At 43.8% G+C, this 27,076-nt stretch overlaps 2 protein-coding genes across 3 annotated transcripts; one reads left to right on the forward strand and one right to left on the reverse strand.

The window, feature by feature from the left end:
* Window positions 1-44: 44 nt before the first annotated feature.
* Window positions 45-5,563, reverse strand: ubxn1 (UBX domain protein 1). 2 transcript variants are annotated; one of them, XM_071909879.2, is made up of 10 exons: window positions 5,492-5,516; window positions 4,839-4,900; window positions 4,605-4,658; window positions 4,254-4,381; window positions 3,711-3,798; window positions 3,389-3,580; window positions 2,525-2,576; window positions 2,289-2,411; window positions 1,359-1,542; window positions 45-814 (listed from the first exon to the last, which is right to left on the reverse strand). In XM_071909879.2, exons 2-10 carry the CDS (start codon window positions 4,895-4,897, stop codon window positions 774-776), a joined length of 921 nt encoding a protein of 306 aa, XP_071765980.1. In that variant the 5' UTR covers window positions 4,898-4,900; window positions 5,492-5,516; the 3' UTR covers window positions 45-773. The 2 variants fall into 2 exon arrangements, with proteins under 2 accessions (XP_071765980.1, XP_071765979.1); XM_071909878.2 differs by having other exon boundaries at window positions 46-814; window positions 4,839-4,903; window positions 5,492-5,563.
* Window positions 5,564-11,505: 5,942 nt separating this feature from the next.
* On the forward strand, window positions 11,506-25,329 carry ehd1a (EH-domain containing 1a). The gene is made up of 6 exons (XM_078289090.1): window positions 11,506-12,257; window positions 17,219-17,316; window positions 21,134-21,375; window positions 22,541-22,711; window positions 23,271-23,435; window positions 24,154-25,329. Exons 1-6 carry the CDS (start codon window positions 11,869-11,871, stop codon window positions 24,685-24,687), a joined length of 1,599 nt encoding a protein of 532 aa, XP_078145216.1. The 5' UTR covers window positions 11,506-11,868; the 3' UTR covers window positions 24,688-25,329.
* The last annotated feature ends 1,747 nt before the right edge of the window (window positions 25,330-27,076 follow it).

Raw genomic sequence — 27,076 nt, forward strand, 5'->3', positions numbered from 1 at the left:
ATGTGTGCATATGCGACTCGTATTCAAATATCCATTCACTTACATATGTGATTTTATAATGGTAGAAAATTCAGTCCACTGTCAAAATTCTCCAAGTCAGCTTTATTTTAAGTAGGTTCTTGGTGATTATGCAGACATAACTGTCAATATATTTTAACTTATAAAAAAACAACTGGCAAAGTAGTGAATGTCACAAAATCAGGAAGATCATAGGGATTGAATTTAAGGCCCTCAGAACCAATCGAGTAAGTCTTATGTGGTACGGTTCTATGTCAAGTTCAGGTTAAGATCAAAGAGCTTTATTCCTTATTGGTTTGTAAGTGTTCTGTTGATGTCATGAGCGGCGCTCCTCAAAGCAGCATCAGTCAACAGCCAGCTATCTTCACTATGTTCTCAATTAACTATTTACTAAAAAAGTCCTTGTCTAGCTCACTGCACACAAAGCAACCAATATCCAATCAATTCAATCGCTCAGTCCAGGATGGCTAAAGGCTGTGTTCGGTTTGCCTTGAAAATCCCAACTTTTTTTCCTTGTAATTTATCCATAACTTGACTTTTGTTATGGGCCTTTTTTAAAAAAAAAATGGAAAAGGGTGGACAATCTGAACGCAGCCTTGAGCTTCATCTGACTGCCTTAGTTCAGTTAGCTGGCTTATTGAGTGATGCTGCGAGGTGGGGGGCCCCGCCCCTGGGTCAGTCCATCTCTGGGGTCTCTTGTTTTGATGTAGCAGAAGTGGTGGTGAGGTAGGCTCACAGAGCAGATCCTCCTGTTCTCACTTTTTGGTAACAACCAGCACAGCCGAAGGCACCAAACCTGAGCAGGAAAGACAGAAACATTAAAGTCCGCACAGTAGGTCACCCACATACACTGGCATTGAATTAAGGTCCATCTATATAACATTTTGGTCAACAATATTGACAAGGCTTGCAAATTTTTGATACTTGGGTATTTCTTCAAGCATAAGGTTAAAACTAGTGATACAGCCTTTGCTACAGACCAAAAAATACAGGAAACCCACCCTTAAACAGAGTACACATTATATAAACTGTGATTTTTAACAAGGATATCATCACATTTACTCAATAACATGACTGATCAGTACCTTTCAGGCACTGGATTGTTGTGTAGAACTGCATTGTTTGCATGCATTACGGATTAAGTGTCATCAAGGCTTAAGACAGAAAATGCAGCCAAATCCCAAGAAAATCATCCTGGTTGCATTGTCCACAAAATCCTACCAATGGAACAGGAAGAGAACCGCAGCCTGTTCTAATCCAAATCCAATAACACGCTACAGTAGCATGTGTTCTCCATACAAATCAGCCAAAATGATGCAGTCCCTCTATTCGGCGCTCACCCAGCTCTTTGAGGGGCTTCTCCATGTCCAGCTCGGTGTAGACGTGGCGGGGGTAGGGCGACAGCAGCGTGAAGTCCTGGCCCTCGGGCGTGTTGCCGTTCATCTGCACGTAGACGCGCACCGCCGCCAGCGGCTCCTGGGCCTTGAAGACCGCCGTGATGGCCGAGCCGTCCAGCAGACGAACCTGTCGGAGGGGAGAGGAGGGGTGGAGAGGTGGGGAATAGATGAGAGATGCAGCAGGACCCAAAATGTTTTGTATTTTGGAGGCAGGAGGGAGCGAAGAAAGGGTTCGACCAATATGAGTTTTTGAAGGCTGATACGGATAACATTACATATGGATTGAAAGTACTGATATATGCCAAATTAATATCTTTAAATTTAACAATTTCATGTAAACAAATGACAAGTATTCAGTGTTTCCCCCAGACTTTTATTCCTGTCAGGATGGGAAAAGCCTCTGATACAGCATTTAGACCATCACTAAAACTCTCCATTGAAACCCAGGATAATAATAAAATATATTCATGCATATTTGAGTGGAATCCAATTAATGTATTGCATTAGAAATAATTCACGTTAAGGGTTCCTCATAGACAGCAGCCACTGTAGTATTGATCAATTATACAACAAATATGTAATCAAACAAACTGCATCATATTGGAGGTGGATCATATTGGCCGAAATCCAATTTTTAATTAACCCTAGTTTTAAAGTGACATTCAGTGTATTGGCTGGTACAGATTCATTATCAGTTTGTCTCACATTGGAGAACAGAAAATGACTTGCAAGACTAATGATGGGTCTAAATCCCTGTTCTGTTCTATTTTGTAACATTTGTCACACAGTGCTTTACAGAAAACAAAGGATAAAATATACAACTACTTTATATATGTGGCATATAGGTGTCGGGAGTTGGACAGAGGCCCGTACCTGTATCCTGCACTCATCATACTCCTTCTTGGTGGGCGGCGGGCCCTGACTGGTGGGCGATGAGGGGCTGGGCTGGGCGGGAGGCGGGGACACGGCCGTGCTGGAGGATCCACCGCCCCCAAACTGACAGGAGAGGGGAAATAATATCATCTGAGCGGAGGTGAACGAGGAAAGAATGGAAAGTGACGAGGGAAGAAGGGAATGAAAGCAAGGAATAAGGTCAATGAGAGAGGTACCTTTTGCGCTCTCTCCTCTCTGTCGCGTGCGATCTTCTCTTTAACCCTTTGCCTGACGGGAATAAACACAAGCGACACAATGACAGTTGGGGATCAGGAATGTAGTTCACAAGATTTGCAACTTTTGACAGTTTATTGAAGAGGTGTTGCTATTTCTGAGGAACGGCACAGTTTGGTGACAGAAATGGCTGAGAGTAATTTCACCTTACATGGGAGGATGTCTATTCTTTTATGCATGTATGCGATTAGTTAGAAATTATGAATTTCTTATCTGGTACAGTTCCATGAGACTTCATACCTGAATTTCCTCTATTTCTAACATTTCCACCCCATGTTAATTTCGTTGATGAATAACTTGGCACTGAACCAGATAGTCGTGTTTCTTTTTTTTTTTATGTGAAAACAGTACCTTTTTTTTTTTCATGCAACCTTCCCTTGGCCTCCCAAGAAGACATTCAAGAGGCAGGTCAAGTAATTGTTTTTATGGAAAAGGGAAAGGAGTGGAAAAGTTTTTAGATCATTCAAGTGTTTTATCCTGGCTCTTAATATCAAACATGGTAAATTCCTTATTGAAAAGTATGTATAGCACTTTAAAGAAGGGCTTTATAAAATGGGGGAGATTACAAAACAGGTAAAGTGAGAGTGAAATAACATAACTAGGATCTACTTTTCCTTGTTTGTAGTTGTGTTAAAAGTATGAATTGGAGACAACATCTTTCAAATACAAATTAGAGAGTGGTACTGACTGAGTCCCCAGAGTGGCCAATTTTAGTGTTGGACTGTTCATGAGCTCCTACAGAGGCATGTGCACTAAAAAAAAAGAGAAAATGAAATATCGCACAGGTCTGTGGCAGTGCGCCTTACTTGGCCAGTTTGTCCTCCATCTTCTCTTTCCTGCGCTGGTCGGCCAGCTTCTTCATCTCGTCGTCCTGCAGCTTCTGTCGGATCTGCAGCAGCTCCTGGCCCTGCTTCCTCCGCTGCTTCTCCCTCTCCACCTCCTCTGCCCGCTCTCGCTCTCTCCGCTCTGCCTGCTTCACCCGCATCAGCTCCTCTAGCCTGAAGCGTGCACACACACACACACACACACAAACATACACCATCAGCATGAAGCACAGGCTTTGTCAAAATACAAAGCTTTGAAATGGACATACTGGGAGGATGCTGCCTACTTTGTACGCACTCTGACCTTTTGACTTGCTCCCGTTTCTCGTCCTCTGTCATTGGCCGCTTGGTACCCCCCTCCTCAATCTCGTCCATGTCTCCATCCGCTGTCCCTGAGACCAAAACACATGCGCGTGTGAGAAAGTGAAAGAAAAAACTGAAAGGCAGAAAGAGAAATCCATTGTGTTCTCATAAAACATCTAACTCTCAACCACAGAAGGGGGAAAAAAAAACTCAATGTACTTAAACTAAAACCATATGCTCGCACACCCACATCCTCAAAGACAACAAAACCAGCAATTCACCCCTCGCTGTCACAGCAAAAACAGGAAAACAGCCAAACAGAGAGTTAAAGTGAGAGAGAGAGAGAGAGAGAGAGAGAGAGAGAGAGAGATGAGAGGAACCAGCTATGTTTCACAGAAAAACTGACACATTATGTTCAGTGTAAGGTAACTCTGACTGGCACTTGATATCAAGGCCATTTTAGAGGTTACTTCTTTGTATCCAGAAGTAAAATACATGTTGTAGGAGAATCCCTCCTGTCCCCAATAGCACAGAGAGCGCTTGCCTTCAGCGGTGTCTGCTACTGTGGGCTGTGCTGGGCTGGGCTGGCTGTCTCCTGTGCCTCCCAGGACGCTCCCCTCAGGAGGCACGTAGGGCTCGTCGATGTCTGCGTCATTCTCATGCTCCATTAACCTGAGGAGAGCACATCAAAGAGGACACACAAGGGTTGAAAGACTACTGCGTTCAGTTGATTACCAGAATCCCAGATCAGAACCATTGGTGGGGTTTCCAAGAGAGATATGGACAGAGGCCAACTGGAATGCAACAGCGGCTTTCAATGATGACAAAGGAAATGTTATTTCAGGGTAATTCAAGACTGGTATGTTCCTGAGTAAGAATACAGTGTCAGACTCACCAGTCCATGGCTCTCTCTATCCCCTGGTTCCCTGTGTTGGCCACCGCCTTCTCCCTGTGAACATCAACAGCAGGACGGGCAGGTCCACCCTCATGTTAGACAGCATGCTAGTTTTACTCCCTGCTCTCTGAGCTTAGGCTCTAGTGTGTCAAAGATATTTGCTTAACCAGATGCCCAGTTTGTAAATATTTAGAAAATCTTTTTAACCCAAATGTCCATGTCAGTGTCACTCACGCTCTGTTTCTGCCAAAGCCCATCTCCAACAGGCTCTCTAGTGTTGTTAGCTCTGCCATCTTCTGCTGAAAGACAAATTGTATACATACATTAACTGTTCATCTAGTTACATGTCCCGACTGCCTGGCTATGGCATGTGTAACCGTTACTTAATGTTATTAGAGAGGACAGACTATCCAAGCCACACAAAGACAATCATAACACATCCAGCAAGCGACTAACCTAACTTTAATTAGGAAAGCTACCAAAAGACAGCCCCATTGTCAGGCAGCCCATGACTTTTCTTTAGCCTAGCCTCCAGTTAAAGAGCTATATTACCATTTTAGCCAAAATACAAAAGTATACAAACAGAGGGTTTGACCGTTATTACACAGGCAGCCTGACAAAATGTTTGTTTACCAATGCTGGCTAGTTACATTATTAACTTAACTAGGCAGAGAGCTAAAATTAGCTTCTCTGTGGCTAACGTTCAAATCAGGGAAGCTAACAAGCCTCCCCGGCTAGCCCTGTTCAAAGGCATAGGCACACTCATATGTTCTCTATTATTTTCACTATAAATGTTTATTTGTATATGTTACACATACGACACAGATAATTTTTCTTTTCTTAAGTTTAGTGGTAACAGTCTTTAGAAGACAACGCTAGCTACTCACATCAGGTAGGCAACACCGCTTCCACACTACGGGAACCCGATTAGGTTAAACAGAGCGGCAGTTATAATGACAATTATCATGGTATGGTTCTTCAGTCCTTTGATGGCAGCTGCTGTTTCAGCACTTCCAACTACGAAATCCTGTAAGGTGACTTTGACCCCTTACACACCCAGCCTTCCAACAAAAACAAACTGCTTACTATTACAGTATTTCCCAGACTGTTTAGTCTGACAGGATGAGAATCCCTCTCTCCTTGCTGACCCTGTCATCATTCCCTTCACGGGGCAAACACTTTGTTTTATCCTCCAACCAGCTACAAAGGAAGATTATATGACAGATAAACTAATAAAACATTTTGTAATCTCTGGATGTATCTCCCACCCAGCCTGTCCTATATTCATGAACCTTGCTGAACCCTTCAGCTGCTCTCAAGACAAACTGTCTGTTGTCAAACTCTATGACAAGACTCTATGACTTTTCCTTCTGTACTAAGATTTTCTCACTGAAATACTGTACAAAAATCAAGAATAATTCTATTTGTAGTGATACAGCATTCAGTGTTCCAAAAGCAAACACTTGTATAATTATGTGAGCTACGCAGCTGCCATTTTGTTTCAGGTCTTTTTATGCTACCATTAAAAATAATGCTGTCTATTAAAGCTGTTTTCATGTCTTATAAACTAATTTTCTGATTAAATCCAAATTGCATCTACCATGGACACCATTTCAGTTTCTTCCCTACAAAGATATAGGTCTAATTTTCTTTGTTTATAGATGTGTAAGAGCTATTTCTCTTGGCATTTCTATTCATAGTATTCTGTTACATCATCACACGGCCATCTTGGTAGGAAAATAACAGGTGATTGTAATAAATTAACAGGTGATTATAATCAAATGACATCCACAGCCAATGAACGGTCTATATTGTAAGGCACCATATTGGTAGGGAATGCACATGACATCATGGGAATACTATGAATATGAGTTGTTTCACAAACCAAGGCCACATGCTGAAATGTGTCAGTTTAACATATAAATTATTGTTCTCAGGACTGCAAGTGTTGCTGAAATCTCTTCTTTCCCAATAGTGGTAATTACCCATTCATGAGTTAGTGAAATATTCTACCAAAGGGAAATATCACACAGAACTGCACACTGCCCCTTGTTTTCCCAGGTGAGCATGAAATGTATCACTCCTCTTCAAAACCAGACTCGACTGTGAATGTATGACTAAGCATTTGCAGGAAGTTGCACCTTGTTTCTGTTTCTAGTGCTTTAAATTTAGTCAAATACACATAGTTTACTTAGCTACACAAATGTGGCATTAAAACATAATGTTACAAACCATGCTGAAGGCTTATATACAACAACTGCCATGAAATAAAAGCTGTTTCTTATTTCTTTTTCATATTTAGATGGACATTTGGCCTAAACCAAGTGCAACTGAATGCATGGTTTGAACTATGCTTTCCACTTTCACCCGGTTCTTTTGTTGCTATCAGGCCAAAGGAACATTAAGTGTCACATGAAGAAATACATTATTGTTGTACTTTTACTCAATGATAATCAATGCCACTTTGACCTATTGTGTTTACACTCAGCCTTAAAGTTTGTGCAGAGAAGATCCATGTATGTAGAATAGGATTTACACCTATAAAATCCACAAAGATGCATCAAATTTGGGGCTAGATAGGGCATTCAGTTACATTTAAAAGCTAATAGCCTACACCTAGGAATGTTTGTACTCTTTTTCCCCCTAGAGACAAAAATCTTGCTATATCTCCATACATTAGTATTTCAAAGCCACGTGTAAACAAGGCCTAGATTGTGTCTTCAGAGAGATCCAGACCGTATTTAAATGCATATACAGTAAATGCATGCAAGAAAGCCTAGAAGCAGGTTTTAATCCTTTATGGGCACAAACACAGGTAATTAAATAAACTACAATTAAATTAAAAACAACTTTCAGCTCCATATAGACACTCTAGATTTTTCTCTGCATTAGGATGTGCAAATAGGTGTAAATGGGGCCCTCTTAATAGACAAATAACACTCATTTCACTGAATCGGCTTTATGTTGATGAAATCACATGAAACTTAATCATTCTATTTTTCTATTCACATTTTTATTACCTCCATCTCTCCCTTTCACCTGTTCATTGTGGTTACTGCTATCTCACATGTATCTCTCTGGAAACTGTGACAGCAGAGGCAGGAAGCAATGACACACTGAGTGAGAGGAAGCAGCCCAAGTGTGAGGAGGCAGGTCTGAAGTGTTTTTTTGGCCGGATGGCTTGTCTTATTGGCCGCACTCCACCTTGTATGATATTATCCCATCCTCGTGTGTCTCCGGGTGTTCAAACAGAATGCAGAGTTTGCTGAGTTTTATGGGCAGGCCGGGTCCGTTACATATTTACAGTAAGTGTAATGATTAATTTCTCTCTCCCCCCACGCAGTCTTAAGCAGCCCTCATTCACCAGTGTGCCAGTACTCAGGGGCAAACTTCTTTCTCTCCTGCTGCCCGCTCACTCCTTTCTTACTTCTCTCCTCTTTTAAAGTCTCATCCACTTATTCTCTTTTCTTAGTTGCCATTTGTTTGTTTGGGTCACTGACTCTCTCGCTTTCATTTGGTCTTTTTCTCTTTTTTCCACTAGCTGCCTTTACTAGCATTAATGACTGAATCCAGCTTCATTCACAGTGTGTACTTGGTGAGTATGAACTTCCTTATATACATATAAATGTGGCTAATCAATTAAAAGTATGGAGTTAAATAAACTAATGTATTACAATATACACTCATCACTGTGCATTGAATTCAAAGAGCTGTGAAGAGTAAATTTATATAGGACAGTCCTAGTTTGCATTTTTACCAAGAGTTTCCTGCAGTGTGTCTTGTATTATAATATATCTTATTACTGATTAAATATTAACTATGCAGCCACACTGCAAGCAACTCCAGCAACGAGTCACTGGAAGTGCGTTCATTTTCTATGAACCATGAAAAGCCATTTGATGAGACAACAGCGGCCGTCATTCTGTGTTTGTCTGTGATGAAAAAAATGACCTTGTTGTCCTAAAACCTTCCATTTGGACTTCATTTTATTCTCTACAGCTTTATGTTGCCTCCTTTTGTGCCATTTTGCTTCCCCAGTTAAATTGAACTGGCTGTTTACCAAGAGGGGCACAAAATAGCCCCTGAGGAAAGTTGTGAAATGGGGGGAAACTGATGAAAGCTTCCAAATGCTTTCTGATAGAATCTTTGATTAGCAAAGGTTGCCAGGCAACAAACACTTGCATTATTGCACAACACATTATTGGATAATATTGCTAAGCAACAAAACTTAGTTTCATTAAGCACAAGGGCACAGCTACTGTAATGGGACTCGAATCAAATCAACTTCAAGCCCAATGTTTGAAATGTATGCAAATTCCATTTCAGTGACTGAGCTGCTACAGACAATTCATGAGTGAGAAGAGGAGGACCTTCCTCCTCACAAGCCTTGTTACTGTGATATCTATATATAAAGTATAATGATTGTATTCATGGGGCAATCATACATTTCCACTGAAATGTAATCAGTGTAGAGTAAAAGAATCAACTCTGCAGATTTGACCAGGAGTCAACCTGACTATCAATAGGGTAAGAATCCAGGAGTCTATTCTTATGGGGTCGACTCTCCATCACCATGAAGTAAAAACCTAAATCACTGGTTTAAGAAAGTCAGTTTTAAAATATAGGATTTCAGATCAAGTTTGGTCGCTAGTAGCCTGAAGGCATAGTGACCAGGCCTATGTCAAATTCTCTGTGTACACTTCATTTTGTAATGTGCTTTGATCTAACAGTGAACAGTCATTCTAATTGTAGCTCAAACACAGTGTCAATGACAATGCCTTGACACTGGAATTAGTATAAAACGTAGCACAGAACATAGCAGCAGGTGAGGCAGCAGGGTGAACAAAGTTGAAGGAGGCAATAGGAACCAAGGTCACTTAGTGTACCCTTAAATTGTTTTATGGCTCTGTTTTTCACAGAAGCAGAGGGTTAAGGGTCAAAGCTCAGTCGGGATCAGCCGAGAGAGATTCTGGGAAACTAAGGAGATGAGGAGTACAGGAGGGTGGAATCCACACTCGTGTTTACCACTTCTGTTCAAAGTCACATCAATGCCTGTAAGTAAAAGATTAATTGAAGTGGATTGCGTGGCTAAAATTCATTCACCGGGATGGCGCACCCTGCGGACTCCTGGCGCTCTCCTGCACGTTCTCTCATTCATTCAGCCAATGACTCTGATTTTATTGGCGTCAGTAGGGCGAGGTGTAATCTTATAAGCAGTAAAAACCAAGATCAGAGGACACAAAGGCACCATGCATAATGTTTTACCGACTATTATCATACGATGGCTCCGATATAAAACCTGCAGTAAAGTGATCTGATTTCATCCAGTCAGCAGAGGTTTATGCTTACCAAAAGAGGGCAGTATGATTTCATGTGTGTAACTCAGTATGACATGTCTACCTTTGTACAGTTGCTATATACAATATATTGTAGCAACCATCCTGCGATTCCCTTTGCCCTTCTGGCCCCTGCGAGTGAAACTGCTGACCCTAAACAACACACAACCCTGTTCCACATAGACACATTATCAGACACACAAGGCAAAGGTCAGTGGGAACTCACACAATGTGCATTTTATCTGTCGACTGAATAACATGACATCTCTCTCTTTGTCTCACTGGATGGTAGATGTCTGCAGCACACAGCACAACCACTCCTCCTGCCTTAAAATGAATGGCAACACAATCACATGGTCTTCAATGTGCTGTCAACCCTCCTGTTTCTGTGGGTCTCACCAGCTGTAACAGCATCTCCATATGGAAACGCTCTGGCCTCCAGTGGAGCTGCTGTTATCTGTGGAGGGACACCCCTAGTCATCGAAACACTGCCGGGACTTTCTGTATAGCCTTCCAGCCTATGCATGTGACTTCCACATTTTAGTGTGGATGTGTGAAGTAACACCTTGTGTTTCTTGTTTTTGTTTTCCGTGGTTATTTCTGTAGTTTCCTCTTTGCAATAAAGGAAATGATAGTCCTGTAATTGTCTCTCAGTTTGTTTATCATTTTTTTGTACACAGATGACAGAAAGAGTATATTGGAAGACACCTCACATATCACATTGTGTGTGTGTGTGTGTGTGTGTGTGTGTGTGTGTGTGTGTGTGTGTGTGTTTGCAATTTGATATAGCTAACTGAAGTTAAAACCAAGATCAAAAATAGACATGAGAGCAACATTTTTGTAAATGAAAAAACTAAAGTGAGTGAAGAACTGAAATTAATTGCCATAATGGTGTCACACAAAAGTGAAAAAAAAAAAATAAGTTCAGTTTCAGTGTTTATTATTGCCATTATAATAGTACAATGGTGAGAGGATGTTCTGAGATGAACTAACTAAACACTTGATGATTACTATATAAGCATACAACTATTAAGCTGAGGTCAATTCAAGTACCTTTCTCTGTTGATGTGTACACAATAGAAGCACACATCAGACAACAAACATATTTCTCAGGGACACAAAATTTTTTCAGTTAAATTCTTTAACTGAAACTGAATGTAAAAAATAAAACGACATGAAAAGCATAGCGAAACAGAAAATAAAATATGCATGAAAGCTAATGGAAATTTTAGTGTGTGTGTGTGTGTGTCTCTGTGTGTGTGTCTGTGTGTGTGTGTGTGTGTGTGTGTGTGGCGCGCGAATGTATAGGTTGGAGTTTCACCAGGATGAATAAATTAACATAAATTAATAATAGCAGTGATATTCTTGGGGTAAGGAATAGCAGATAGAAAGTATTATTAAAAAGCTGTGGGATTGGATTCAAACCACAAATTGTCGTGTTGAGTGATATACTGTATCTCCTGCAGACATCATTGGAGCTTTTATTGTGAAATATTTATGACTTTTCCGGTATCTGCGTGTCATCCTTCTTTGGTGGTGTTCGTCACACAACTGACAGCCGGTAGCTAGGATTAGTTAGCTACGCGCAAAGAGCCGGGTTTAAATGTGTTACATTGTGTAGGCGATATCTACAGCTAGCTATTTATTCACTAAAGAGAATAAGTAGAACAATTTTGCAACTGGGTGGAGTATAGCTAGCTATCTAGCCAACGTAAGCTAAAGAGGGTGTCCTCCCCGAATGATTGACTTGCAGTGTGTGGCTAGCTAACGAAGAAGAGGGTGGGGACAAAAACTTCCAAGACCTCGCCCAACGTTGCTTCATTCCAGCAGGCAGCTACTCTCTTGACGGTGTGACAGAACCACACCAGAATTAAACCCAATTATTGGAGACTGACACTGTTGTGTCAACCAAGGGCAAAGAAAGCACCATGTTCAGAAAAAACGGAAAGAAGGACCCAGAACTGTTCCAGAACGTGTCTGAGGGGCTGCGGCGACTCTACCGGACCAAACTGTTCCCACTGGAGGACACGTATCGATTCCACGACTTCCACTCCCCGGCACTCGAAGATGCCGACTTCGACAACAAGCCCATGGTCCTCCTGGTGGGTCAGTACTCCACCGGGAAGACTACCTTCATTCGGCACCTGATGGAGCAGGACTTCCCCGGTATGCGGATCGGCCCCGAGCCGACCACGGACTCTTTCATCGCGGTGATGCACGGTGAACAGGAGGGGGTGATACCAGGCAACGCTCTGGTTGTCGACCCCAAAAAGCCCTTCCGCAAACTCAACGCCTTTGGCAACGCGTTCCTCAACAGGTAAAGCCTCTGCCAAGTTCCCACGCCTCAGTGGAGAACACATTAATGAGCTTACTGGAGACCCTGAGCAGGCAATGTGAAAAATGTAATACAGTAGGATTACAGCCACCGAGTAGCACAAAGCCCACAGTTATTGAGTAATGACTGAATCAAATTGACAGAATACCATTCTCATGCTTATGTAGTAGTCGTCATCAGCTAGTACAGTCGTGTGTCAAGACAAGTGTCATAACAACACATCCTCTTAAATTTAAATCACCCCTTTACAAGCCCCTACATGTAGCAAACTCTTTGAAACAAAACCACAGAATATGCTGTTGCACAATTTTCCCAGCTGTCTCTGAGCCAAGTGTGTATTTTTTTCCCCTGTTTCATCATCTCAAGAGAATGCATGTGTTTAGTGTCAATAGCTAGGTTGGGGAGCCGGTCTGTGTCTGGCAAAGGAAAGGGCAGGTAGGTGCTTTCCAACAACCCCATACAAAGGCTATCCCAGCTGGCAGAATTAGCCTAGCAGGTTGAAGCAGGCTTTTTACTTCCAGTCTGGACCAAATGTTGCAGGTGAACATTCTTGTACTTTGTACTGTTCAGCCACTTGTTCCTCAGCACCCGGGCAGAGTCACTTGTGGCACATTGCTTTGTGCTGATGTCACAGCGTGGCCCCTTGAACATAGGAATAGTTGTTATTGATGTTGCCAGGCAACATCAATGACCTTGCCTTGTCTTGTCCCAGGATGTCGGTGCCGTGAGTTTCATGCCCCCTGGCTGTATAAGAGTTGCTACATCAGTAGCAGTCGACAGGCCAACTCCCATGTCCGCTGCCTGTGAATAGGTCTTAAGAAATCTTATCTCAAAGGGTTAAAGGTTTTGCCGCCTATCTTCTTGTAGTATTGTGACATTGCTTATCTGTGACAATGCTGTGGTTGTTGTTGAGTCAGCAGGTGTTCCACCGAGGTGATATTTTTGACAAAGACACTCAGCTGATTAGAGGTCCATCTGTGCAGGTAATGACCTGGAGGCTCTGAGAATCTTCCAGAATCTTTCCCAGCTTCATGAGTCACTCAGAGTGACACTCAGTTCTGGTATCCTCCATGATGTCTCAAATTTATATACACAGAATCTGACGCAAAAGCTTCCCTCATGCCAAAAAGTCGGATTAATCAGAGGCCTTACTCAGATGTTGAGTGGAAACAATGCCGGTGTTTCACTGGGAATATGAAGCGGGCGCCTCCCACTAGATATCCAAAGACAAACTGCAAGGTGAGACAGCACAAGCACGGCGTTATGACAAATAGTCTGAGCATGAATGGTGACACTTGAAGATGAAGTCTTGAACACTTAAATGCTTCCGGTCTATTCTGTGCGGGTGTATGATGACATCAGATGGCTAACAACTGATTGTTTGTAGGCCCATTTCCTGTGCTGATGTTTAGAGGATGTAGGCATATCCCCTCTCTCTCCGCAGCAGTCTGTATGGTGTCACCTTGTGCAGGAGGAGCTAGCCAAACAGATGGATAACACGCACGCACATACATACATACACACACACACACACACACGCATTACTTATCTTGTGGACAGTCATGATCTTAATCTGTCCCATTAGCTTCAGATTATCAGCGGGGCCGTGCAGCCATATGCTGGATTAGGACAAACAACACAAGGCTAATTCACTCAGGTTGACACTTCCCAATTAGGCCCATTCCCATTATTTACTGAAATTATTTCCCTCAATTATTTAGAGTGTTTGCTTTAGTCTGCCTGGAGTGCAAACTGAGTGGGATTTGTACTTTTTTAATTAATTATTCCATTGCGCCAGGCTGAATCCTAACCCAGTTGACCTCAGATAAGTAAATGAATCAATTTCAAATTGACTACTAGGTTTTCCCCTTTCCTCTGCTGACCTCATCAGAGGGCTATGACTCAACAGCCCAGGAGTCAACCCTCAGCTCGAGCAGTCCGTTCCAGACTCCAGAAGGAAGCAGATAACAACATGTGAAAATAAGGGCTATTGTCCATTGTAGCATCGTTTGTCAAACTGTTGGATGGAATCACATGGTACCGTGGGACTTGTGGTTTTCTTTGAATACAGCCTACATCTTGACTCAGAAGGACAGTGAAGGTTCAGTGGTCATACACTGGCTTTATGAGAGCCTTTTGTAGCTCATACCAGCATATAGCAGGATGTGTGATTATGACTGCAATAGCAGGTGCATGACCTATATACACAGCTCTGTATGAGTAGGCCTAATGCATAACTGCTACAGTTAAGATGGCATGTAGCCGAGAGCAGGCATACATGAAGCTTTTGTCGAGCACCACATCCAGACTTTGGAACTGGGCTGTTTTTGGCTCAGACTTGGCCACTTTTCCATTTTCCACACAAAAGGCCAACGGTATTTAGATTGGCCTTCTACTATGGGTTGGAGTGTCGTTTTACTTATAAAAGTAGACAGGGAATATTAAGGGTCAATTTGATAATTGGCTGATTTGGGGGGGGAAAAAAATACCTTTTCTAACTTGGAGAAGCACATAGGGCCTGGTTAGATGTGATGACAGTTCCATTGTGCAGCTCTCTAACCATAGTTATTCAGCCTGCGGATTAGCCTTTAACTACCAGGCTTAGATGGGACTGGCACATCCTATAACCAGTTATTTATGAAGAGAGTAAACAGAGCTCAGTCAGTTGATTCCCACATATATAATGTGCTCTTGGGACTGAGAGATCCAAATGCTAACAGCTGATATACTCTAGTTTCTCCCTCATTTCACTTTAGTTGCAGCTGAGTTTCAGATTGCCTCCCATTGCTGTTGTAATGAGCAGTCCCAAGGGCCCAGATGAGTTTGCGTCATCTTTATCTTTATTCTCCTCTTCCACCTCCAGATAAACCAGAGGATTCTGTGCTGTATATTGTCCTGCTCTCTTCCCATTTAGTCAAAGCAGCATTGCAGTCAGAGGGCCCCCAATGTGTTTGTGCGCTCTCTGTGAGCCAGTAGTCAGTAAAGCCCGAGTCAGCAGAGTGTAAGTTCCGCTCTGGCCCGCCCCGCCCCGGCCTGCACTGTCCTGTTCCGTCCTGTGCTGCTCACGGGCTGTTATTCCAGGACACTGACTCGGCACTTTACCGTGATAGGGGCTTACACATGCCCTCTCCCTCGCAGAGCACATATACCACACACACAAATGCGCACATGGACACACTCGCACAAGCAGAGAGTATACATGCACACACACACGCACACACACTCAGCAAGACCTCAAAGGAAACAAACATGTGGAAAAGAGCCACAGTTGCAACCTCCCTGTCCACATCCCCATTGCTAGCGGCAGCCACCCCGTTTCCTCTTCTCTCTCTGGGAAGTTGAGGTTACGGTGTGAGAGCAGGTCATAGGGGCAGGAGGTGAGGCAAGAGAGGAAGACCTTTTATATATTAAGCTGGAGCTTGACTTCCAATCACACGCCCAGGTCTGACGTGGAACATTAACCCCCGCCAGCATGCCAGGGCCGCAGCCCCAGAAAGGGGGTGGGTTTCACACTTTCTCGAGACATAGTATGAGCAGAAAAGGATTTCAGACAGTTCCAGGCTCGTGGGCCCCCGTGCCTGGTAGAGGCCTCTGTTTCTAAGTATTCCGCTAGAGTTCATCCGACTTTTTTTTTTCTAGAAGCTCTGTGTGGAAAATGTTGGGCTAGATAGTTAAATGGAAAACCTGAGCCAAGATTCCAACTGGATATCATACCCCATCGGCCGAGACAGAGGGAGGAAAAAAACCTGCATGTTTGTTATCTTTGGCAGTCAGGTTTATTGTAATATAATACCATGCATAGGATCTATATAACAGCCCCTCTCTCAAATTTCTTTGACTTCTTGTTTGTCCTTGGATTTTTCCTTTTTCCCCCTGCGTGTGGTGTGGGACCTCTGTTAGGGGTTGCGGTGTGTGTGTGTCTGCCCTGGCTGCGGTTGCAGCAAGAATGTAAAGACAAGGTTCTCCCGGTCTTGTGACCTGGTGCCTCTGAGCTTATGTTGTGAATATTAGTTCACAGCGACTGAACGAGCAGCAGAGCGAGAAGGAGGACTCTGAAGCTGTGGGTCGTCTTAACAATCGCCCTCTTTGTCCCGAGCGGGACACCGTGGGCTTGTGCGCAGCCCACTCATCCTCTCATGCTTCATAAAGTGTGATTATCTATGTGTGTGTGTGTGTGTGTGTCTCGGCTCGCTCCTCTCCTCATTCAGCCTTTAAAGTTTAAAACCCCCGTGTCCCAGCTTAAAGGGAGCCATTGTGCATCGACTGATGTTGCATCAGGAATCGCTCAAGCCCATGATTCATGAATTATAATTTATTATAATGTTTACCAGTATTTCCCTAACATTCTTGCAGCAGCTGTGGCCTCCGACCACTAGTAAGTTCCCCCTACTGTCAGAAAAAGGATTATAAAAAATATATCATCATCTAGTCTTATTGTACCCTCAAAAAACAAAACTAACATAGAGGTTAAGTGTTAACCCAGGGGTTAAACAACCCTAGGCTAAGAATGCACAGTGTTAAAGACCCTTATGCGGGACAGTATTGTAGAATTTGTCTCGATATAATCAAATAATCCTCTAAATATGAACGGTTTTGGACCTATAAGGAGTTGTGGAAGTGGAAACGGTGGCTGCACCCCGAACCAAATTTTTTTCCTATACCCCCCCACTGCTACTGCTCCAGTTGTGTAGCTTTTCCAGTACGGGCATTCCACTGATGTTACTCTTAGGGCCTGAGAGCGAGGAGGTTGTCAGTGAAAAGCACCTGCTTAATGCCAAGCTTATGTATAAACACTCTCACCCGACTGGTTCTGTGCGTCTCTCCCTCCTCCTCCCTCTCTCTTTCACTCTCGTTCTCTCTTGCTCCTTTCTCTCTCTCTATCTCTCTCTCTATCCTAACCTTAATCCTAACCCTTTCCCCTCTCTCTCTGTGCTTCTCGGCAGGTTCATGTGCGCTCAGATGCCTAACCCCGTCCTGGAGAGCATCAGTATCATCGATACCCCTGGAATCCTGTCGGGGGAGAAACAAAGGATCAGTAGAGGTCTGCCTCACACACACACATACTTTACACTCACACTCATTTGTTCACTCAACCACCCACTAGGTTTTGTACACAGCCACACCCTCCCCTCAACCACAATACTTAAATACACCTGATAAAAAGCCTGCACAATATACCCACAGGAAGTCAGAAGTTCAAACACGAAGAAGTAAACAATTAACCTACACACTCCCTCTCCCTTTCCCTCTGCCTCTCTCCAATATGTGTAGCAGTGTAGTCCACATTGTTGTCAGACCCGCACTTGGCTCTTGCCTCCTCGGGCCAGAGCCTAAAGAAACAGGTCATGTAAATCTCAGTTAACATGGAGGCCTTCTCAGCATGACGGAGGCTAGGAGAGGGAGCAGAGCACTTTGAAGCTTGCTCACTTCCTGTCTCTTTACCTATGTTTATCTAGGTCAGTGTCCTCTCTCACATCCCTCTGTCTGTGTGTCTGTGTCTCTGTTTTCACATCTGTCATTAGCCGGGCTTTCATCCATGCAAATTATGATGTATCGAATTAGAAAGGCTGAATGGGGGAAAAAAAAAAATATATATTTTTTTTTTAAGTGGAAAGGATTTTTGTTGCCAAGCGAATTATGCGATAAATTGTGATACATTTGTCAAATAAATAATGACATGGCAACGTTTTTGCTGTCATCCTGGATATTCCCACAAGGCAGGTAAAAATGTCAGTGTGTTGTCGCTCCATAAGGCCCCAGTGTAGGTGATAGGGCCAGTTGGTGCTTCATAATATTGCCAAGTGCATTTCTTTGTTTTCATCTTCACACAGCATGAAATAGGACAAATATTAGCTTACACAAAACAAGAACAATAACGTTTCATTTCATCAAGTTACATTTTGTAAGGTCACCTAAATTGGCTTGATGATTAGATGGAAACATATCTTGTGTCTCTCTCTGTTTCTGTCTTTTTGTCTCTTTTTGTTTTTCTTTCATTCTGTCTTTATTTTCTCCCTTTCTGTTTCTCTCTCTCCCTCTCTCTTTCTCTTTCTCTCTCTATCTCTGTCTCTGTCTCACTCCCCACCCCAGTGCTCTCTGGAAAGAAATCACTTCATACTGTGATTAATTCTCCACTTGCTGCAACAACGGCGTGACCTGCAGGGTCACTTAAGAATCGCCACATACACAGTTTTTCCTCGTACTTTTTTTGATGAGCTTACAAAACACAGGCAAAAGATAATGGAGGAACGGAACACAACTTCTGCTTTTTGTACCTGTTCTGTGCCCCTTTTTAGAGGAAGTATAAATACGGCAACAAGGGATGATTTGACGTTTTTGTGTACTCTGGGGAAAGGAAGCGGAGTAAAGCAGGGAGTGTAGCAAGAATTCCCCCCCCCCCCCCCCCCCCCCCCCCCCATGTTGCGCAGAGGGCTGATATTACACAGTTAGTCAATCCGCTCTTTATTGACTCCAATTTCTCCTGAGACAGCGAGGGAGAAAAAAAGAGGGTGTGTGGAAGAGAATGAAAGGGAGAGCGGTCAGAGAGAAGGGAAGAGAGAAAGAGCATGAAGGACGGTCGTTAAAGAGACCGAAAAGGCCAAAGAAGCGACTGTAAACATAAATGTAAATAAGTGCCATCTGATAAGGAACGTGTGTGTGTGTGTGTGTGTGTGTGTGTGTGTGTGTGTGTGTGAAGGGACCGGTGCATGTCGAGGTGACCCTGTCTAGGGAGGGAACGAAATCTGACGCCGCTTACCTCAGACAATTTTGTTTCTATACATACATACTTACGCACTCTAACTCTCCATAGCACACACACACACACTCTCACACGCACACACACACAAAACACACTCACGCTCTACCTGTCTCGTGCACACACATACAGACGTGGTTATCTTTATGTCTGCCTCTGTTTCTGTATAAACACAGATAGAGTACTGTACTCCACAGACATACTGTACTGTCAGTCTAATATATAAACATGGCTGACTGGATTGTGCAGCTGAGGTATGACAGGCCTCTGTGTGTGAGTGTGTGTGCGCACATCTACTAGGAATGCTGGTGGATCCCGGGCTCATGCCAGGCTAAACCACGGTATTGTGTCAGATAATTTCCCTTAGTGCTAAAATCCGATACTAAGGGCAACGTGTGACATGTCAGATATGGAAGCCAAACATTTTGACTTTCTTTCACTAAGAGAAGCATGCTAGATCTCTCTAATATGCCGGTTAGTGTAGGATTGGCACAAGTATCGGACTGTACTGTAAATTTAGCCCTCTTCAGCTTTGTCGTGGCCCAGAGGAGTGTGATTCGTCAGTGCAAAAATGGTATGGGTGCATCCCTAGCATGCACATGCATATGTAGGCGTAGCAGTTGTTAATGCGGGCTATAGTAAGCCTGGGCCTGAGCAGCTGTCTTTCTGTCTGCCTGCCTGCCTGCCTGCACAGGGACATGTGTGTTGAAAGAAGCCATTGGACAGAAGGAGGAGGAGGAATGTCCTCAGCTGAATCCCACAGGAATCTTTTAAACATTCCCTTTTTTTTATCCCCCCCTAACTTTCACTTTTTATATGCGCACATGCAGACACGCGCTCTTGTTTGGGTATGATGTCTGCCTCCTTCTTACATCCTCTGCCTCTGTCTTTCACTACCCTTGATTCGTTCTCTTTTAATTACACACTGGGTTTTGGTTTCACTTTGACCCCCCTGCCTTTGTCTCTCTCTTTCTCTATCCATCTCTCTGTCTCCCTCTCTCTAATATACACGTGCTCAGACAGACAAAAGCTAGGCATGTTGGAATGCATGTGCAGCAGATCTGGCACTGATTGTGCGGCAGCCTAGATGAGCTTTTAGACCAACTACATTCTTCTCTGATCAGATGACACAGACACTAATCAAAACCATAATTCCCTCTCTCTGTCTCTCCCTCCCTCCCTTCACAGTTCCTTAAGGCAAAAGGGAAGCTCAGAAAAAAGACCTAGTTTATGTAACTTGAGTTATTAGCTTCCTCTTATTTCTAAATTAGTCAAAGGCAGAAGTGAATAGTATGTTTCAATGCTCTAGCAGTTGTAGAAATGTGTTTGTAGCACACCCCAGGCACAGGCGTGTCACTTCCTACCAGCGTGCGCTCCATTACTGCTGCACCATAGTATTTTATGCTAATGCTCTTCTCTCTGTCTCAAGCTTTTGCTCTCTTTCTCTTCCCTTTTTCTTTGACCTTCCCTTCACTGATAAGCTTATTCCTTATGATAAGTCACATTGCAAAGCAGTGCCGAACACTATCCCTGATATTAGCCATGTACCTGCTGGGTCTGCTGCCCAGTAGATGGTGTACTGAGCCCACCTTGTGAAACATAGATTCTCCAGAGGACTCAGGTTCAAACCCCTTTCTTTTACTGTTTTCCATCTTCCGCTGTACACCTTTCTTTCTTACATTTCCTGCTGTCTCAGTAATGTCAGTTAATAAGTAACCAGGAAAAAGCCTTCCCTTTTGAAAGCCCTTATCCAGACTTTATTAGATGCTTTATCGGCATGACTTGGAAAATGGAGTTATATATGGAAAATCACAGTCCATCATAACTCAAAACACTGGTACCTCAGTATTTTATGAATGCCACCAATGTAAGCCAAGCATTTGTAGCCTCAAAATACATTTAAGACCCGTGTTAATCTGTCAGGCTTCATCTCGGAGGCTCAGCCAGTCAATTTTAGAGTGGAAAAAATCTCTTGAATCTCACGCATCAATTCCTAAACAAAGCCTGCAGCGGGGTGACAGTGTTTGTCACCATGGGGCGCCATACTGTGTGTACAAATCGGTCTTTAAGAAGCCATTCTCCTCTCCTTTTCTCCCCGTAGGCTACGACTTTGCAGCGGTGCTGGAGTGGTTCGCTGAGCGCGTGGACCGCATCATTCTCCTGTTCGACGCCCACAAGCTGGACATCTCGGACGAGTTCTCCGAGGTGATCCGCGCCCTCAAGAATCACGAGGACAAGATGCGCGTGGTGCTGAACAAGGCGGACCAGATCAGCACCCAGCAGCTGATGAGGGTCTATGGAGCGCTGATGTGGTCCCTGGGCAAAATCATCAACACACCTGAGGTAGGTGGCATTTTTCAAGGGCGGTGAGGGAGTTTAAAAGGGGTAGCTTGATGTTTTGGATTTTACGTGGTTGTTTTTCATTGCTTGTGACCGTGTGCTTAAGTGTTTTTTTTATGTTTGTCCTTCAGTTTCCTTAAAATTGGCTTGGTAGCATTCTTCGGTGAAACCAACGGGGACTGCTGCCTGTAAAGTAGCCAGTTAGCTTGCGTCCCAAGTCCCAGTCAAAATAAGGGCTAGAGGGGAGTACAAGTAGCAAGTGAATCCAAGCATTCACCAGTCGAACATATGGAAATTATTCTAAAACTTGATCGGCTGGTTAGTCACTGAATTGGCTGCTAGAGTAGACAGATGTACCTGCCAAAGCCAAATATATCAGCATTTTGCTGGTGGCTAGTGTTGTTTTCCCACACTGACTGCAAGGCATTCAGTTGGCAGGAATCACTTGTTAGACCTACTTTGCCTTGTGAACAATTTTTTTGTTTGGTTGGTGAGGTCATCGGAGGTGTCACTGGGTAATGTCATCACTCTGTTAATGTTAAGAGGAAAAATGTGGCTGCCTTTAGCTAGGACAGAGGTCAAGTGCCTTTTCCATAGTAATAGTAGAGACTTGTGACAGATTTTAAGGTTGTCCTGGCCAAGGTTTTCAACATGTCAGTTACAGTAGGCATAGGAGAATTGGAAAACTCCTTATCAATGCAATGAAAGTGAAACAGTCATTACAAAGATTTTATTACCATGTTTCTCAATTCATATTTACCACCTGGTGTCATGTGACTTTCCTTGGTTTATGATTCTGTGCCGACAGTTTTGTTAATGTTTGGTCTATGGCCATAATCATAAACCTATTCCACAGTAACCTTTGGATCACCTTGATAATTATTTACTGACTTTGTGAGTGTGTTGCGTTGCAAAGCCTCTCCACACAATGTGAAGCACGGTGCACATAAAAGTCAACCTGACAATCCCTTATTACATTGTTAGACATCCTGAATGTCTTTTTTTTGCGTATATGTATTTATTTTTGTGTCTGTTTACACTCTAGCCGGGTTGCGGTGTCACACGCATGTGACCTGCGAAAAGAATTTCCTCTCCTATGGGTGTGGGCAGTAAACTAAAACCTGACAGACAATGGGGAGTGAGCTAACTTTGTGGAACCTTATTCCAGGTGGTACGCGTGTACATCGGGTCGTTCTGGGCCCAGCCCCTGTTGGTCCCTGACAACAGGAAGTTGTTTGAGGCGGAGGAGCAGGACCTGTTCTTGGACATCCAGTCGTTGCCACGTAACGCAGCGCTACGCAAACTCAACGACCTCATCAAGCGGGCACGCCTCGCTAAGGTTGGCACTAATAACAAATCATTCAAAAGCTGCGTCGAACCATGGTTGTTATTCTTAAATATCAGTCAGATTATAGACAGTGTGTGGTTTTTTTTTCAGTGGTTGTTTTTTTTAGTTTCAGTCAGTACTCTCACTTTCTACCTCGTGCATTTTCTCTCTCTCTCTCTCTCTCTCTCTGTTGCTCTCATTCTGTCACTCCCCCTCTCTAAGGAATGCCCAGAAAAGTCCTACTTTATGCAACTTTGTTAGTATTTACATTCCCCTTGTTTCTAAATAACCCAAAGGCAGAAGTGAGTCTTTTAGCAGTCTGCTGATATGGTAATCTTGTAAATTTACAAGAAGAAGATGGTTATCTGTTACTTCTGCTACTAATCCATATTGAGCAAATCAGTATTTCCCTCTTCAGTTTTTCTTGTTGGCAAACCAATAAATAGATTTTTTTCTTTTAGTGCTCCACTGACAAAGTTTTTAAAATTTTTATTGAATATATAGAATAGTCTGAATTTAATTAGTGGGCAAGTGTCAGACTATTCTGTTTATGTTTGGATATGGTGTCCAGGTGCAAGCCTACATCATCAGTTCTCTGAAGAAGGAGATGCCGAGTGTGTTTGGGAAGGAGTCTAAGAAGAAGGAGCTGATCTCCAACCTGGGAGAAATCTACTTGAAGATCGAGAAGGAGCACCAGATCTCACCTGGAGACTTCCCCAAACTCGGCAAGATGCAGGTGAGACGATTAAAACAAGTAAGCGGTAAACATGTCGTCCCCCATGAATGATGCAGAGTTGGAGTGGGACGATAAGTAGAAAATATGTTACCTCATGTCTCTTGAATGTATGAGGCAGGGAAAGGGAAGAGTAGGTGCCATTCATTGACGTCCAAGATAAACATTGTAGTGCACACCTTGGACCAATCAGTGATATTTTGAAAATGGCAGAACACAGCAAAAAGATGCATCATTCCCCAAAGTTTTGACAAAATCCGATCAGTGGTGTCCAAGATTTGCGTGATGGATGGATGGACCAGAGCCGATCCATAGTCCCTCCCCAGATTTCATCATGGGAGACAAAAAAACAAGTTAAATCCAGCCAACAAGAGGGTATACAGTGATTTACTATCCACAACTGTACAGGTTTGATGAAATGATAGCTTTGACTCTCCACTACACAGTATACTGACATTTTAAAAACAAAGGATGTGGTGTTATAAAATGTACCAAGAAAGGTTTTGGAGTAAAATGACCTTCCAACCCTCCTACGCTCTCCCTTTTCTGCCCTCTTTTCCGCCCCTTGCCCCCCAGGATGGGCCAGGACGGGGACGAGATTTATTTTTCCTGGTTTGCCAGGAAATCCTGCTTCTTGTATGCTACTCCCATTGGTAGCCAGTGAAGACTGATCTATTTCCATCACCAATTCCTGTTTTCCCTCAACCCCCCCTCCCTTTAGGAGCTGCTGAATGGCCACGACTTCTCCAAGTTCCCAGCGCTGAAGCCCAAGCTGCTGGAGGCCGTGGAGGACATGCTGGCCAACGACATCGCCCGCCTCATGGCCTTGGTACGCCAGGAGGAGGCCACCATGCCCAGCCAGTCCGTCAAGGGCGGAGCCTTCGAGGGCGCCATGAGCGGGCCCTTCGGCCACGGTTACGGCGAGGGGGCTAGCGAAGGCATCGACGAGCTGGAGTGGGTGGTGGGCCGTGACAAGCCCTCGTACGACGAGATCTTCTACACCCTCTCTCCCATCAACGGCAAAGTGTCCGGCGCCGCGGCCAAGAAGGAGATGCTCAAGTCCAAGCTGCCCAACACGGTCCTGGGGAAGATCTGGAAGCTGGCCGACGTGGATAAAGACGGCCACCTCGACGACGAGGAGTTCGCCCTGGCCAACCACCTGATCAAGGTGAAGCTGGAGGGCCACGAGCTGCCGGGCGAGCTGCCAGAACACCTGGTGCCCCCGTCCAAGCGCGGGGGAATGCTGGAGGCCTAGTGAACCGGAGAACAGGGGAGCGGCCTGGAGACCCCTCCCTCCCGCGTCCGAGCTTTGCTCGCTGCTTAGGACTTCCCAGACAAAAAGTCCTACGCAGCGTGCCAAGCCGGCGTGGGCAGAGCCATGAGCATCATCCTGTAGCAAGCCGTGGGTCTCCAGGCTCCCGAACGCACCGCGAGGAGGAATTGCTGTGATCTTTTTCACCAGAGAGAGACTGGAGGGTTTCTGGGGGGAGGCGGGAGGGGGGGCAGGGCGCTGGGGTCGTTGTGCATTAGGGGATGAGTGTGCAGGTATCTGTAAGAAATAAATGGGGGAGGGTGGGGGGCGGATGAATTGCCAACTGATGGACAATACTGGATCGTTAAGTGATTCACACGGGGGTCGGAGGTTGCATGATGGGGTTGGACGTGGATTTGTACATCCTGTGTAAAAGATGTCTAAGTATACAGTCCATATATTATATGTTGATCCAAAGAAACATAGCTTTTTTCCATTTGGAGAGAGAGGAGAGAAATCAAATCAGCTGTTAGAATTGTTTTATCTATATTTTTGTATTTCTGACTGTTAACTTTGAGGCTCTTTCCAAATGCTTCCCTTTTTATTATTTTGCCAGATAAATAAAAAGGAAATATTTACCATCGGTCCTGTGGTAATGTGTATTTTTATTTATGCTACATAATGTCAGTTTCGCTGACAAAGCTTTGAGTTTGACTTTATTATTAGATATGACAAAAGAAAACCAGGGCACTCGACTAGCCGTTTATTGAGAGCTATGCGTTGCAGCCCACAAAAAGGAGCCACTAAATAAAATGAGAAAAACCAATATTAACAAATATTAAATGATAGCTTTTACTTGCATTGTATAGTTGTGTATAGGTGTGGTTGGTGGAGGGGGTCATGCTGAGGACTGTGTCATCCAGAGGCCATCCAGATATTGACTTTTATTTTGAAATTGTCTCATTTTGGCAGTTACAGTGAAATGTAGTTTACTGCCCTCTGTAGGCCAGCAGTGGCCATTGCCAGCTCAGCAGCAACAGCAAGCACAGTCAAAGCCAACGCCTGAGGACACACAAGGCCATTTGCCCATAAAATGAGTAGCTTCTGACTGGACATTTTTGAGAGTATTGAAGACAGTGGTGGAGACAGAGGGAGAGAGAGCAATCATGGGATACTCTGGAACAGTTAGAGGACATGTGGAGACAATTTACAGTGCTGGAAATTCGCTCCAGGCCTGGGGTGAGGAGCACAAATCATAAACAGGCAGAGAAAGTCAGGAAAGTTTCTCATATGACGATTCATTGAAGCCATAATGAAGATGAAGCTGGTAAGAAACCGAAAGTATAGGAGAGATACTGTAACCCGGACAGGTTTGGATGTGCTTCCAGGTCTATTTGCGTAATTCAAATGCTCTTGTGTTCATGTAAGATTTAAATAGAGCCATGAGAAAGAGAAACACAAATCAGTCACCCCACAGCCTATAAAATTTGATTGACTGTAATTATATGGTGGTTCCTCATTTGCATACGAACCCTGTCACCAAAAATGAGTGTGGCCGTTAACTGCCTGGCTTTCTACTTATGACAATCATAAATCAGTCTCTCTCTCTCTCTCTCTCTCTCTCTCTCTCTCTCTCTCTTTCTCTCTCTCTCTCTCTCTCTCTCTCTCATTCTCTCTATGGTTAGATATACCAAGCAGGTGACAGGTGCTCAGGAATGTGAATTATGTAAAAACATCCTCATATTACCTTTTCCCTGCATGTCTGTGCACGTATGTTTACATATTTCCATGCTTGTGCCTTGATCCACATATGTTCACCTCAGCATGAATACATCACTTGGCTGTTTGGCGTGGTGCTTGGTATCTTTAGGACCCACTGTTGACCCACTACTGATCCACCACTCGAAAACACATTGTTGTCCGTCTATTTAATTCTCAACCCAAACCAGTTTTGGAAAGTCATGCGCCTCTCCCGCATCAGCACATTCAACCACCATGGAAACGGAAATTCTGCACACAGATTATCAGCGTCAGATACACATGATCTCCACTGGCTGTTGTGCACCACAGTGGTATGAGATTTCATCTTCGACAGAGTCCAGAGGCGCTCTCTTGTGTCTCTGTAAGTCATTACAGGTATTTGTGTTTGCCTGTGTCTGATGCGAGGGCCATTTACAATGCAATGGTGTTGTGCTGTGCTGTGCAGTTCCCCACTGCACTGCACTGTGCTGCAGCCACAGCTACAGAGCCACTGCTCACTGTAAACATTATAACTCACATTGTATGGATGATGGTATTGATAAGGAAGTGCTCCATAGGTTCCTTACATTTCATTTGAAACATCTTTCAAATTCAAGTTCAAATAGGCATGAAATACAAAGGTACTTACTGC

The sequence above is a fragment of the Centroberyx gerrardi genome, chromosome 16 (assembly GCF_048128805.1).
Source record: "Centroberyx gerrardi isolate f3 chromosome 16, fCenGer3.hap1.cur.20231027, whole genome shotgun sequence".
NCBI classification, from domain to species: Eukaryota; Metazoa; Chordata; class Actinopteri; order Beryciformes; family Berycidae; genus Centroberyx; species Centroberyx gerrardi.